The 16,185-nt window shown below is 41.9% G+C and overlaps 1 protein-coding gene across 6 annotated transcripts in view; it reads left to right on the forward strand.

The window, feature by feature from the left end:
* UGGT1 (UDP-glucose glycoprotein glucosyltransferase 1) overlaps positions 1–8,557 on the forward strand; it is a 48,325-nt gene extending 39,768 nt beyond the window's left edge. For 3 of the 6 annotated variants that reach the window (XM_074833590.1, XM_074833586.1, XM_074833587.1), the window contains 6 exons: positions 1,159–1,341; positions 2,567–2,727; positions 3,225–3,339; positions 4,009–4,125; positions 4,466–4,625; positions 5,073–8,557. In XM_074833590.1, coding sequence (XP_074689691.1) covers positions 1,159–1,341; positions 2,567–2,727; positions 3,225–3,339; positions 4,009–4,125; positions 4,466–4,625; positions 5,073–5,098 — 762 coding nt within the window. In that variant the 3' untranslated portion in view covers positions 5,099–8,557. The other 3 variants (XR_012624263.1, XM_074833588.1, XM_074833589.1) reach the window with 3 other exon arrangements.
* Positions 8,558–16,185: the final 7,628 nt, after the last annotated feature.

A 16,185-nucleotide genomic window follows, 5' to 3' on the forward strand; every position in this document is an offset into this window, starting at 1 on the left:
TGGTGGTTCTGCCTAGAAATCTTTGAGAAATAACAGACAGGTCGACAGTGGACTCATGCTGAAGGTATATATTTAAGGGAAAAGCACATATTAGGAAAATCATACCTGAAAGAAGGTGAACTTTTTTTTTGTCACTCACATGATAAAGGTGTAGATTTTAAGATGAAATTCAGGGCTACAAACGTACATCTAATACATAAGGGTTGAAAGATTATAGGAAGAAAACTACCATAGAAGCAATGCCTGTGACTAGGTGTGGCGAGGGCTTCATAAGAGCAGACATTAAAACCATGTTTCAGACTGACTAGAGTACATGAGCGGTGCGGGGTAGAGAGTGTCACAGGGCCTGGATGAGTACACCTGGAAATACTTACTGGTTAGATGTGATACGTCATAAAACAAACAGCAGGATTCCAAACAGAACCCAGAGGTAAACGGATGCCAAAACTTTCAGAAATTTGCAACTTTGAATATGAGCAAGTAGCATTTCTTAGAGAATCTTGCCTGTTCAGCATGAACTCAAGGGGAGATAATAGGCAGTGTCCCTATTGCTGCAACATGGGCTGTGCTGCCGCTCTGCTCTTGTCAGTCACCTCCTGGGGTGGTGCAACAATAACGCTTCCCCCCTCCCTTCCCAACGGCTGTGTTGTACCCTTGGCTAAACCTGTACCCTCGCAGTGTCGGAGGAAACCTCACAGATGAGAATGTCAACTGATTTGACAGTGGGCCAAGTTGTTCTAGTAAAAAATTTCTCCCAATTCTTTTATCTCATTTTATTATTCCCATTTACACTGCTTTGTACAGCCCTAAATAATAATTCTCCCATCTGTGAAATTTTATGATTTAAGTAATTCATTCTGTTAAACTGATCTGTGGATCACTATAAAATGGCTCATAAGTAACTGTGTGGGGAAGAATGCCAAAATATTTAGTTGTCTTATAATAGTTGGCTTTACAATTTGTACTGATTGTTCAGTTTGGGGTTATGTCTTTGTTTGAAGTAACAATGAAACTGTAGTTATTCTTTGCGGTATTTAATTTTCTAACGTTCTGTGCCTTATTATAGGGCTGAAGTCTCTCTCTTGTAATGCACTTTTTTTTTTTCCAGCAGAGGAACAAAGAACTGAGATAAGCTATTTTTTCCCCCTCCCTCTGCAGGAGTTCATCCCATACATGGCAAAGAAGTATAATTTCCAGTATGAGCTTGTCCAGTATAAATGGCCACGCTGGCTTCATCAGCAAACAGAGAAACAGCGTATCATCTGGGGTTACAAGATCCTCTTTCTAGATGTGCTCTTCCCATTAGCTGTTGATAAAATCCTGTTTGTGGATGCTGATCAGGTAACACGGAGGTTGGAATTACCTGCTCTTTTCCTTTTTTCTTTTTCTTTTTTTCTTTTCTCTAAGAATAGTATGTGCTTGAATACAATGTCTGTATTATTGGAAAGGTTGCAAGTTTGAGCCCTTAGCAGGCATGACTGCAGGTTGATTCTGTAACTACAGCATGCTTCAGTGAGTGCTGTTCTTTCTGCCTGTTCCCACAAAGATTGGTTTTGTTGGCCCGTCTCTTCCTTTTGTCTGGTTCCTCGTTCACTCACTGTGATTCCAGCTAGTTTGCCAAATAGATTCTTGTTTCACCCTTCCATTTTTCCAGTTCCATCTGTTTTCCCAGTCTGCAGATCACTTACCACATACGGCTTTTTCCTAAGTCACCAAACACCCTGCCTTCCCACCCCCCTGCTTTTAACTTGGCCAGATCTGGGTGGCTTTCAGAGGAGCGAGGAGGCAAATCCCTTGTGTGTGAAGCCGTGGCCTGCTGCAAAGCAAACGGTGTCTCTGAGGCTTTGTATGTGCTTACTGCCTGAACTGTTTGAAAGTACGGGATACGTGGGCAGTGAGAACTGCCAAAAATACTCCTTCAAAAACATACATGAAACTGAGAAGTACAGATTATCAACACATAAGTATAAAATGCCTTCGGCGTTTTGGCATATGTACCATATGATCCCATGTCAGTTAAAACCATTACATCTTATGCTGAGGTATCACCTAGGATAAATTTTCAGCTACGCTGTTCTCATTTTAGACAGTTTTTGCTCCGTTTATAAAAGAGATATTAATGCTTTTTTTTTTTCCCCACCAGAGTCGTATTTTTAGTGTAGTATTACTGCCACAACATCCGTGTCAAAAAGACATCAAAAAGCCTTGATCCCTGAAGGGTTTCCAAACTTTCAAAAGGAAAGGATACAAAGGATCACAGTAGAGTTCATGTATAGTGAGAATTCTTGCTGCTTATTAAGCAGCAATTTGGCACGTCAGCTGTCAAACCAACCCCTATCAGATTATTTTAAGCTCTATTTTAGTTGCTCCAGCTCTAAGGGCAGGGGAGACAGCACCTTTTGTACTGTGTTTTTGTACTACGTATACATAATGCAAAGGACTGCAGAGTATAACAGATAATTCTTCCTTTGACTGTTTGCTCAGTTTGAATTAAATCCTGACCAGCATTTCAAAATAACTTTTGGCAGGCTTCTACAAATAAAAATAAAATGTCCCTTCCCTTCAGATTGTGCGCACAGATCTAAAGGAGTTAAGAGATTTCAATCTAGATGGTGCTCCTTATGGATATACTCCCTTCTGTGACAGTCGAAGAGAAATGGATGGTTACAGGTTCTGGAAATCGGGATACTGGGCAAGTCATTTAGCTGGAAGAAAATACCACATCAGGTACTGAAGAATTGCGTTTTGTTGAAATAGAGGGGGAAAGCTTTTGCTACTACTTAGAATTAGCAGAAAACTAGCTGAGGTATACAACGCTGCAGTGAACCACTTTCTGCTTACTGTTGCCTCTTTAAGGTTCCATTGCCTATGGTCCATTTGAAGCACTAGGGACATTGAAGTTACTTTCAGTATGCTACAACTTTTACAGATGAAGAACTGAAGTGTTAAAAGAACTGAAGTGTTAACTAACCAGACATCTTCATTTCTTAATAACAAATGTTGGAAGAAGGGACTGCATGACAGCAAAGCTAAGATAGATTTGTTGACAACTTTTTTTCGTACGTGCCATGACCTTGTTAGAACTGCTTTCCTGCCTTGTTTTAGATAATTTGATGCACTGCCACCAAGAGATTGTTTAGCATATTATATCTTGGGCTCTGCTGGGGCTGCAGTAAGTTACCCATCAGTCAAATGTCATTACTAATTGCATCATCTCCGTGTAGTGCTCTGTATGTTGTGGATCTGAAGAAGTTCAGAAAGATAGCAGCTGGAGATCGCCTCAGAGGACAGTATCAGGGTCTTAGTCAGGACCCTAACAGTCTGTCCAACCTTGATCAGGTGTGTTTTTATTGCGTTTGGTTTGTTTTCTTTTACTGGGGGTATGATGACAGGTTGGGACCTCTCCTTTCCTGGCCAAACTTCAATCACAGCCAGACGCCCGTGGCAGTCCCGTTATGCCCTGCCTTCAAATGAGGCAGGTATTGATAGCATCAAGTCTAACTGGTGGGCAGAAACAACACTTTCCCCTTCAATGGCTTAAGACTATCAAATTTTCCAGTATACTCCAAGACAAATACATAACACAACCGGGTGCTTGTTTCTTGAGCTATCCAGCTCTGAGTGCTTTATTGTGCATGGACTTAATAACATGGAAATAAGGCTTGGGCTGTGGTGGATGGAAAAATAACACTGGTTTTAATCAATGAAGAATAGTCTTCCAAACTGGTCCAGTACAGGTTTGATACTGGATTCATATTACTGCTTTTATACTTTTTGCTAAATAACTATTTTTCAACAAAATAAGATCTAACAGTTGTAGTATGCAGGTTTTATTCCAAAGGACTTTCTTTGGAATGGAATGAAAGGTTGATTCATCACTTTTTATTTGCACTGGGAAAAAAAACTCTTTACAAACGTTGAACTTCTCAATGCTCTCTGGTTGAGGGGGCTGTTCCTCCCACCCTGCACCCTGTGGAAACTGCTACTAACTCTTACTCTTCACAACAGGATTTGCCTAACAACATGATCCACCAGGTGCCAATTAAATCACTCCCACAGGAGTGGCTGTGGTGTGAAACATGGTGTGATGATTCCTCAAAGAAGAGAGCAAAAACCATTGATCTGGTAAGTGCAGAATGGCTCCCTCATTCTTATGTCACAAAATATAGTGACCAGTTTTAGAGGCGCTTCCCTATCTCAGATCTAGGCACCTCATCCCATATTGTCACTTAAATGTTTTCAGCACTTCAGTTTTTTTCCTTTAGCTTCCAGATTTCTCTTACCTGGAGCAGTGACATTATTATGAATTTGGAAGGAGACTGTACACTGTACTCTAGCTAAAATGCAGGAATGTGTTGCTCACCAGCAACAGATTAATTCCACCAGGGGGAAGCATACCTCTATTCAGTAAATAAACCTTTTTTACGCATTAAGCCTCTGAACAGTTCGTATGTTTTGTTTGCAGTGTAATAACCCCATGACCAAAGAGCCCAAGTTGCAAGCAGCGATGCGTATAGTTCCCGAATGGCAGGACTATGATCAAGAAATCAAACTGCTCCATAGTCTTTTCCAGAAAGAGAAAGAAACGGGAACACCAGCTAAGATGCCAGGACAACACACACACGGTAATCTATTTCCCTATTTATGTAACTTTCTTCCTACCTGTTTGGCTGGGTGTTAAGTTGCCTGCTCGTTCACTGTCAGCTTGCACCATACAAAGGCTTGCATGGCAGATCTGTGAAATAATCTGTATGTTTTAATGGGATGGAAAGGCCTTGCTGAGCGAGGCTGGTGTAACTTAACCTGATTCTGAAACTTTGAGAACAGAGAGCTATGTCGCATGCTTGTTCCAGTTCTGTTAAAGACCCCCACTGTTCCTGGAATTTTACGAGCTTGGCCTTATCTTAACCCTTAATGAAAGCACTGCTATACACAATGGGTATGAATTGTTCTTCAGTCACTGGTAACCTTGCAAAGAACAAGTCTTTGGGGTTTATGTACTAATTTTCAAACCAATCTGCCAATTGAGGCAGCTGGAAATGCAGTGCTAATTTTTATCTCCTCTTCTACAGATCCAGCAGCACATGTGGAATTATGATCCATGGAGAGAAATTCAAGTTAGACTGTTTCATAGACAATTTTTATATTGAAAGCTAGTTTTTTTCCGGTATGTCTGCAAAACTGCTGAATAATTGAATGGGATGATGTATGCATTTTTATTACTTGCCTTTGGGTTAATTTCTGCATATGAAATAGGATCTGGATTGCTGGAATTAGCATTACTGGTTTTTGCACCTGTGGTGGAGATGAAAGAGCCCATGATGGAATTTAGCATTTCAGAAACAAAACTTCAAAATCCACTGGAAAAGCCACACAGCCTGTTCCTTCAGCTGTTGCTACCTCCACCACTGAAGATCCTGTTAGCCTCAGATCTAACTTGAGCCTGGGAACTGCAGACCCACTGAGCTGTTGTCTACAACATAAGTCCTAACCTCAACTGATGGAGATAATTTTTCCAGGTAACATTAAAAGGCTCAGAATCATGCCTTGAATTTGGGGTAGTTTTATCTGCAGGTATTCAAATGGTCAGAAATGCTTCTCAGATTTGTTCAGTATGCCCTTGATTTTGTAACAAATCAAGCATTACTTAGATTTTCTATTTCCTGTCTTTGTTTATTGCCCAACTTTTGAAGGTTTGGCTTAATGTAAAGCTACTACAATCTATTTAAACGCCCACCCAAACGCAAATCCCTCAGCTTACAAAGTAAGCAGAACATTGAATTTGACAGCTCAGTTCATCCTAGCCCCTCTGACTTGAATCTAAGCGCCCTCCTTCCTTCCTACTCAAAGTTTAAATCAGTCTGCAAAACTGGTAGGGCCTTACTATTGCTGTGGTTCACTGATTCATGAATGTTTTTTGTTTATGAAAAATCTGTGGAAGCTTCGAAGTTTATCATCATGTAAATTTCATTAACTTTATTTTTCTTCACAGAGATGTTGTCACATCAATAAAAACTTTGGAGTTCTTAGGTCTTAAGCTTTAGTTCACACTCAGTCCTTTGATCATCCTTTTTGCTTGCACACATTACAGTCCTGATTTGATTTTGGGGTTTCTGAATATTTCACCTGCATTTGTTTTCATTCTGTGCACAGACAAGAAAACGTTTTCCTGCAAGGATTAATTACCCTGGGCTAGTTTTATCATTCATATTCATGTCTTAATTTTTAAAGATGCTGCCATAGTTCTGTGTTACGAACATACCAATTAAAAAAAAAATCCTCAAACCCTGTTTCCCTCATGCTGTAGGATTACTGTGTGCTCCCTAGAACACGGAGAAGTTGAAGAGTTGAAATGTAAGAACTAAAGTAGTATTTCTAGTAATAAAATATAACTCCCTCTGCACTGCTTCTTTAGAAATCCAAACTGGGATCATTTCTGCCTCCCATGTTTTTATACAGGTGCTGTAAGAGCTTCACACTAAAGATAATCCTGACTTACAATAATTCTAGAATATCTTATTACACATCCTATAAATGTTTTTGAGGAAGCTGAAAGACAGCAGTAGTAGTGTTTAAACTATTCAATAGGGCAACTGAACAGAAAAGCAGCTTTCCTCCATCCAGCTCAAGAAAGGGCCCAAATCAGTAACTCAAACTCTTAAAAAACGATGTTAAAAGAACCAGCTGGGTTCCCTTAAACACACATTGTGACAAGGTTAGTAGATTAATCAGCAACACTGCACAGACACTTCTGGTGGGTATCGCAAGTGGGTAATTCTAGAAAGGTATTGGACAGTTGATAATCTCCCCCTCTCCAGAGGCAAAGCTATGCAAACACGGGGGGCTGAATCTCAAACCATGAATTTGCAGAGTACGAGCTGCTGGCTGGGGTATGTTCCATGTTGTGGGTTTGTAAATTCCAAGTCTCCCTGATGCTCTGTAAATGACGAGTGGCTTATGCTTCCCATCAAAACTGTTCCAGTAAAGGATAAGCAGACTTACACTAGAAGGATTTTTTTCCTCGTGTAAAAAACAATATGCTAGCCAACACATTAATTACATACTGTGTTAATTAGCCTATTTTGAACAGATAATACAGCACATGTAAGATTACCCTTTCTGTGTTCAGCTGCAAACCACTTAGGCCTCTTTGGAGCATGTGGAATGGCAGAGGATCAGGTGGGCAGTGGCTGTACACCACAGTTTCATCCAGGGATGGACAGGAGCAGCAGAGGGGATCATGTAGGATGATGGTGTGTGGGTGGGGAAAGAATCTGCCCAAGCCATAAGTTTTCTGTGAAACAAAACCCTCTCCTATCTAGAGCCATATTGGGCTTTATTTTTTTCCAAATATTATTAGAAGCCAGAAGATAGAGCATAAAGTAACCTATTAAATTCAGCACAATATTTACAATGCCTTGTTTAGAGTTGAAGAAGGAGAAAATATTTTTGAATTATTTTTTTTAATTATGCTCCTCCATTCTAATAGCTAATGCATGCACTTAAACACCTACACTGCATAATTATTTTTTTTTTCATTATAAGGTCTAGCAAGCTATGGATAATATTTTTGTTCCCTCTGGTTAACAGAGAGCGTGCTCTTCTGTTCAGCTCTTGAGGAAAAAAAACCAAAATCTAACTCACAATTGATATAGAAAGAAACCAAAAACATGTATTGTGAGATTTTGTACCTTCTGCAGTACTCTTCAAGAGCCCTGTACCTGTTCTCAAGTACATTATAAAATGCACATGGTACAAATCATTCTGAATGTGAACTACTCCAGTTTTTCCTAGGAAGCCACTATTTGCACAAAGAAATAACAATCCTAGAGGAGAAGAGTCACTTACTTTGGGTCTGTGCATATGCTTGCTCATAGTGCTCAACTGGGCCTTAAAAGAAAAACCTTTCGACAGCTCCATCTAGAAGGCATCTCAGAGTAAGATGATTATTGAAGTAGAGCTGCTTCTGATCACACCACAGATAGCCTGCTCCTGTAAACTAGTAAGACTGATAAGAAAAAATAGAAAATGGGGATTACAGAGGTCACAACGTAATTTTGCATCCCTCAGATTAGAAAGGCCACTTCTGTGGCAAAAAGTGATGACGCTGTTCCAAATCTTTGGATAGAAGCAGCTTGTCCTCTTGGTGAAAAGTTCACACTGAAAAATACCCAGTACTTTATTTTAAAAGGAAGCTGCCTTACTAGAAATCAAATAGCAGAGAAACATGTTTTTAAGCTTTCTCTTTCATTTAGCTACTGGGGGATGGGTTGTAAAGGAAATGGATGGGGTGGGATATGTACAAAGCAGCAAATACCCAGTCACAATCTTAGGAACCAAAACTTTTTTTTTTTTTTAATATAAACTGTTTTGCATATCCAAATCTCCTGTAATCTGTTCAAGAATATACTGTAACTCAGTGTGGCACTGATACCTACTGCCCCAAGATACTGGAAGTTGTTCTCTACTGAATGTTACTTGAACTGAGATTACAGTGAGTTTCCCAGTACAGTGGCAACAATAAGATCTAATTAAATAAAGCCTGTTCTGTTCTTTACCCATGCCTGTCCTGTCAATGACTTTGGGTCTGGTAACTGATGTTTTAATGGAGTTGCTTAGAGTATATTTTTCACTTTTCTTGTATTCAAGTGTTGGGATACTGTTGAAAAGCTGCTAGGGAAAAGTAGAGTTCCTCCTCCAAGCTACTCTTGTTAATCATGGTATTAAAGTAACCCCTAGCCTGAGATACTTCTGTTAAAGAAATTATAGAAATATTTTACATTTAAGGTAGATTTATATCTTTTTTCCAACTCTACCTACTAATAATAAAAAAAGGTGCTTCTATGTCAGTTTTATTCATTGGATTAAGTTTTACACCAATACATGCACAGTAAGCACTCAGAAAAGTTAGTGTTTCTCAAATAGTACTTCTAACTACAAAGCTGTGTCGGGGTCTCTTTCAGAGTTGGGAATGAATTCCAAACTCCTAGGGGACTCTGAGAAAAGCCTCTCAACCAGAGCATCTTTATTAATCACAGAGTTATAAAATAGACAGTTTTACACAGAAAGCTCAGTTGAATGCCATAGAAATGTAGATTTGGTTTCCTACAGTTGTCTCTTTGAACTCGTTCAGGTTTGGAAAATGAGAACAATTCTTAGGAGACAACTAAAAGGAAAGAGGAATCAGCCAAAAGAATAAATACAATGGCATACGCCTATTGCCTCCTCAGCCAATAAGGGGGTTTGCAGCAGCCCCACTTTTAATTTTCAAAGTACATATTTAAGGATGTGACTGTACATCAGTACACCGTTTTATGTCTGAGACTGATTTCCCTCCATGCCAAAACTGCTAGCTTAAATGAGAAAAACTGATGGGTGGCTGGGGTGCAAAAAGTAGTTTTGAATCTTTTTCTACAAATCACAATTTTAAAAACTATTAGCCTGAATACAACGGATTTTTCGATGGGCAAACTGTCCCAATCCCCTCCACCCCCATGCTGCTAACTCTATCAATACAGGCCTGTAACTTCTGCCATACACCCCGTAGGGTTCAATGGGGTGGGGAGGTGCGTTCCTCCAGCCGGGCCCGTCTCGCCGCACGGTGCCGGGTGGCTCCTTCCATGCCGTAATGCGCCGAGGGCAGCTGCTGTAGGAGTTCTGGCTTGTCTCTGGACTTCTTGCCACCTGCACAAGGCATCACCCAACGGTGTCCAACCTGCCTGTTCACCTTCTCGACAGCAATCTTCAAAGGAATTTCCAGCACCCGTGGCTAGCTCTTGAGAAGCAGAGCCAGCTTTTCCAGGGCAAGGCTTCCTGCCCTGCTCTGAATTACCAGCCTGGGGAGCCTCAGTCACCGCATCGTGCTCTAACGCAGAGGCTGGCGTGGGGATGGGCCATCCCCCCCGTGCCGAGGCTGCAGCCGTACCCCATGCTGCAGGCAGACACCAGCGTGTCCACGCTGCAGCCCCACACCGATGGCTGTCACCGTCTGCTGCGTACCACTGATGGACGCTCCGACGGCGTCAGGACACGTTCCTGCCACTCAGCCTTTCCTCAGCCCCACATCTTGCACTGCAAACACGTTACACCTAAATTTTGGCTCAGTCCTGCATACTTGTTAATGGAAGTCAGCAGATCTTTGAGGGAGGGGGCAACAGGGATGGGGGACTGACAGGGAATTTACAACAAGGAACAGCACTGCAGTTGAGGAAAACTCAGTTTGTTTCTGGCCTGTTTCAATTAGGAGGCAGCAAACACTGCAGTAGGATTCTTGTTTTCTCTCATGGTCCTGTTTAAAGAACAGGCAGTTGAAAAGCAGAGGTCCGAGGCTACCTGAGAGCATTACGAGGTGCAAAGGTACCTGCAGAACCAGACGTGCACACTGGTGGCAGCCCCTTGCTTCTGGCATATCAGCTCTAGGCTGTGAGCCTGCAGTCGCAGCTTTGCTGGAGCACAAGCTCATCTCCCCATAGCACAGTACGGCAAAACTTGCCTCACCTCTGCCATCCTCCCTGAGCAGCATTTGATGTTAGTACCGAGAGCCATCCTTCAGTAAGGAAGCACGGTGCATCTACTGAAATAGAGTTTGCCACAGAATTAAAGCAGCACTTTACCCAAAGCTGTTTAGTGCCTCTTCTGGTATATTCAGCACAGCAGCTCAAATCCAGCTCCTATACACTCATGAGAGACAAAAGGGAGGAGAAGCCTCTGCACACATCGCAGGCACACAATTCACGTCTCATTTGCCTTGTACCATTTAGGCTCTACCTGGGAAACAGAATCACAGCCATGTGAGGGTAAGTAGTGCTTTATCTCCAGGTAAACAAACCACCTTCCCAGATGCTGCTTTTGCTGCCTCTTTCCGTCTATCGATCGAATGCTCACACTGACATAACAAGATGAAAAATCAGTCACTAACCTGCACTTCAGACTTAGTTAGGCTGCCCTTATCATCAGGGCTTGGCTGTAGCAGCAGAGATACCCCGTGACAGTCTTCCATGCACACTTTGCTAAGCCTGAAGAGAACCTCTCTAGATTACTGGTTTGGCCTGAGTCCCTGGCCAAGACACATGTGGCAGTGCCTGCACATGCAAAAGCATCCTGTAACTTAGCACACAGCACACACCAGCACCCTCAGCTGTGCTCTGGGTGCAAGAGGCTCTCCTGGCCTTTCACTCGTGACTTCTTGCCTGCACACAGCTCTATGCTGTTCTAACAACCAGCACTCCCTGGAGAATGGGTCACAGGATTTAATCCTGTCCCTAGCAGACGCCTGCAGTCTGCATCACAATAGAAAACCCCGTAAATTGGGATAGGCAATCGCAGGGGCTTCTGGCAGTTCTTGCTGGGCTTTGACAAGCTGGTGAGGTCAGTCAGTCCTCCCACTGCCACTTGGCGGTGAGTGGAGATGCTTAGGGTGTAAATGCAAACCCCACGCCTGGGAACCAAAAAGAACACAGAACTCCCACCAGTATTGTAACTCCATCCAGCAGCTGTGCGGTGCCTCCATCACACATCTCAGCTCACAGCTGTTCAGAAAATGTCTTCAATTACTTTGTCCAACAAGTCTAGCCTGATTTGCAGTCACTGCAGAAATGCCTTAAGTGCACCCCAGGAAAGGATTAAACCTGTGCCCTCTGGAACCAAGAGACTCACAAATCTGCCATCTGTAACACAGCCACTGCCAGCACAACACAAAGCACGTGGTTCCTCACGGGACGGACGGTCCCAAACCCTGCCGCTTCCCCAGCGTGGCCTTGCAAGTCACCACAGAAAAAGGTTCACTCTGATGCTGTATTTACACTTCACACTTACACCTTGGCTAGCAGGGACACTGTAAATATACCAACATTCAAAGCCTACCCACAAGGAAATTCCTCCCCATTTGCTTTGCCTTCCTCCTCTTTGCCATAGAACTGTATTTACCCAATCACGAGTATTGCTAGTGGATTATACACTCCATCTGTTTTGATTCAACACACTGATCTTTGCTGACTTGAAGATAATTAAAGACCTCTCCCCCACTCTCCCTTTCTGTCTGCAGCATGTATGCCAGCTGCTTGTTGGAATCCAGATAATTGAACAGCATTCCCTAATCAGGACACTCAAGGAAAATCACTTCTGACTACCAGGTTTTATTGCTGACTAGACTTTAAGATCATTGCTAAGACAGATTGCCTTGTGCTTCGAATACATTGAATTTGCTCCTTATTAGACAGCTTGGGGCTTGATGAGGAATGAGAGCAGTGTTTCTTCTGTGTGAAGATCTGGAATAAAGAACTCTAAAATATGCTTGATTACAGCACAGCAGGGTCCTCTTCTGCTCCTCGGCAGCCCAGGAAACACAACAAGCAATCAAGCATTCTGCTTCTTTAACTAATGCTGTTACTACACCTGAGCACAAACACACCTGGAGATGCAGGACCTGCCTGACCACAGTGCTGTGCCTGGAGGATATCATTTGCTGAGGAGCTGCTGAGCCTGCAGGTGCATGGGAAGCACCCCACCACCCCTTGACACTGACTTACAAAGCCAAAAATCCTCCTGACTGACCTCTTCCAACTCCTAGAGATGGGAGGGAAGGACTAAGACATATGCCCAGCTTTAAAAGAGGGCAGCTGGTAACGTAGCTGAACAGGGGATGGGGGAGTGCTGCATGTCATGCACTGTGTTACCAGTTCCAGAGCTCACTGGTCTCACTGTCTGTTCATCGGAGGCTGTTGTACTTCTCACCATTCCCCCTCTACTACTCATGGTCACCCCCTCTGCAGCTCTTGGCTTCCTCCTAAAAGACACTACAGAACAGAGAACCAACTGCTTGCTTTGCATAAAATTAATTCCCAACACTAAAGCCATGGACCTTTTCTGGAAAAGCTTTTGCCATTCAAACTTGCTGTATCTTCATTCTCTGCTGAAAAGAACAAGTCTCAGATCTTAGACTCCAGTCTCCAACATTTTCTCTACCCGTAGGTGTTTATTTACTGCAATAAATATACAGTGAGGACTTCCAGCACTCAAAGTCTTTAGACTCTTTTCTTGATATTTTCTGGTTTGCTTGGTTGGGTGGTTATTTATTTATTTATTTATTTTTAATAAAGAAAAGGAAATCTTGGCACCAAAACTGGATACATTATTCCAAGTATTCCAGGATCAACTTCAACAACACTGCATAAAGAAAAAATGTTTGTGTGCATGCGTTTTTCTGTACATCCACACTCATTCTACCGAGTATTGCACCATAGGAGGCCACCTACCCATCCCACTGAGAAATTCTTTTGAAATGCTGGTCCACTACAATCACTAAAACCCTTTTGTGACTCAAGAATACACTCCCCTATTTGTTGGATGTCCTTGTGTTTCTTATTCCTAGATGTGTAATTTCAAATTTGCCATACTGAAATGCTTTTGTTGTTCCCCTCCAGAAAGAGGCCCCAAGAAATCTGCATTGCTGTGTATGATTCACTGCCGCTGAACAGCTGTCACCACAATTGCTTCCAGACCTTTACGGAAGCAATGAATAGCACAGATCACTACAGAGGAAAAGAACCTCAAACACCTATTTGATAGGGATTCCCACTAACTATTACTAGTAGAACTTTGCTAACTGGTTCTTAATCCTTTTAACACACGCTCTAAGGACATGCTATATAGTAACATTATTTTGGAGCCACAAGGTAAGCTTTTGTGTAGCATTTATCTTTACACTCAGCATTGCTATTAAACCCAAACTTACAATTCCTCAGAGTCACACTTGTTTGACAATAATTACGTCCCATAAAACCCTCTCAAGAGTAATTTCAGCTCTCAAGGCACCGCTGACATCCCAGGAGCTTCCCCTCTGTTTTGTTTCACAGAAGTCTGGACAAGCAACTCTTTGCTGAGCTTTTCTGGAACCTGTGCCTTCTCTTCCACAGTTTATCAAAAACTAATGTCATTGTGTCAGTGATTTTCCCAGTCATCTCTTCAGACCCTTCCTAAATACCAGTTATTGAGTTGTCCCTTTAGAAATACCTCAAAATATCAGCCGCTTCACATGTATTGCACCAGACTGATGAAGATATCCCAGTACTATCAATAATCAAGAGCACACCATTCTGATTCTTTTTACATACAGCACACATATACCTATTAAGTATCCTACCTTTTATTAAGCAATTTTGCCATCTTCACCTAGGAACAAAGCCAAATGAGTTAAGAACATTTTTCCTAATGTCCTACTTCTTTTCCTTAAATTGAACTGTATTTAAGATGCGTTCAAGGTAGAGTGTGTTTCTCTCTCTTGGGTAAATAAGGCCTTATCTGTGGCTGTACCAGCAGCCACAGAGGCCCATTAGCAGACATGCTGACTGAATTATGCTCCTACCCCAGGAATGTGTCTCTAACTCTGAATGGAGGCACATTGGCAGGCTTATATGGGAAAACTCGCTGCTGTTGATCTGTCCAGATCTCTGTAAGAACACATTGTTTTGTTTTCACAAGCCACTCGACTGGTGTCTTTCAAAAAAACCCCTCAAAAATAAGAGATGATGCTTTTGCTCTCTTGAATATTTTAATTGTTTGGCCCAACAACATTGTTGTCTGCTGGCTTGAAAGGTACCACCCAAGTCACCAAATCCGGTATCTCGATACCACAACCACTACTGCATAAACACATTCCCAAAGTTATGCAGATCACTTTAAATGAGCTGGGTTTCTTACTCCCCCATCTTACTGCTGGGAAGCTGTTCAAACCTCACCACACTGACAGGGATGGAAATCATCTTCCAGTTGCCCACCTAAACTTACACATGGCAATTTCACACTCATGTTCCCCCTTATGCCTACATTTGCTTTTAACTTCTACAGCTTTTTTTTTTTTTGCCTTCCTGCTGCCACACCCCTTCACATTTTACTCTTTCTCACTGAACAAACAAGCCAAGTTCTTAAAAAAAATGAAAAAAAAGATACTCTTTGGGAGATGACCTTATGGTAGATGATAGAATTTTCTGTTGGAAGCTGGTTACTCAGAATCACACTGGTGGACCGACTGAGGCAGTTTTTAGCTACATGGTCCTTTTATTAACATAACTGAAGGAAAGCACGCTGAACATGCTGCACAATGATCTTCCTAGCAGATGTTTTGACCTGTAGATGGAGCACTTGCACCACTGAAAAAATCCGCAAGTGCCTGCTGACCCCTTCCCAGCATTTTCCAGCAATTTTTAAATTGGGAAATATTTGTCCCATGTGGTCTACTGTTTCATTCCTTTAAAAAAGGAAAAAAAAAAAAAAAGGCGAAAAGGGGAAAAAAAAAGTCAAAGTCCAAAGACAGAAAACTGGAGCTTGGCAAGCTCTACCCAAATCAGCCCTGAGTAGGAACATATTCTCATGCCCCACAGCTGCACAGTGGCTGTGTTGCATGCATGTTAGGACATGCACTGAATACCATCTCTGTGAAGTACGGATACATTTGCTAGACTTGCTGCTATTAAGTCATGAGGCTTTTCAGTGAAGTTCAAATATAGTTACCTTGAAAATGTCTAACTGCCTCCAGGAAAAGAAGCAGCCAAACAGATCCATTTCTGGATTTATCGTAGGTGGTTTTTTGTTTGTTTGGCTAGTTTGTTGGTTGGTTGGGGTATTTTTTCCACTATTTATTAATAACAGAATCCTGTGGAACTGCTTTTATTTCACTTACCATCAACTTTCTAGGGCAAATCATGAGCCAATTTATTCATTCAAATGAAGACTATCATCTCCTTTGAAGCACTGCACTAGAATTAGGACACCTCTTTTACAAAAATGGATTGGTTCTAGGAGAAATGGGCTGGAAACACAGAAATCTCTACACTACATTGAACCAGGTTTATTTGGTCCCCTGTTTTGTATCTGATCATGACTATCACAAGCTCTTTGGCGAGACTGGGCAAAAAAATCTTGTAGAAAGTAATTCAGAAACCCCTGCATAGTTCAAGAATCACCTTCCTACCTCCAACTATGGCAGAAACTCGGACGTAAGGGCAGAAGTCTGTGCTTCTTGCAGGAAGATCATATTTCCGAGGGAAGCTGTCGTCTCACATCCCACTCAGAAAAACACTTTTTCCTGGGTAACATTAACACCTAAAGACTCTAAATCAAATATCTATTTCCAAGACTTTCATTCTGTTCACTGATATAACTGATAAATTTACTTTCTTTTTGAAGGGT

The sequence above is a fragment of the Strix aluco genome, chromosome 9 (assembly GCF_031877795.1).
Source record: "Strix aluco isolate bStrAlu1 chromosome 9, bStrAlu1.hap1, whole genome shotgun sequence".
NCBI classification, from domain to species: domain Eukaryota; kingdom Metazoa; phylum Chordata; class Aves; order Strigiformes; family Strigidae; genus Strix; species Strix aluco.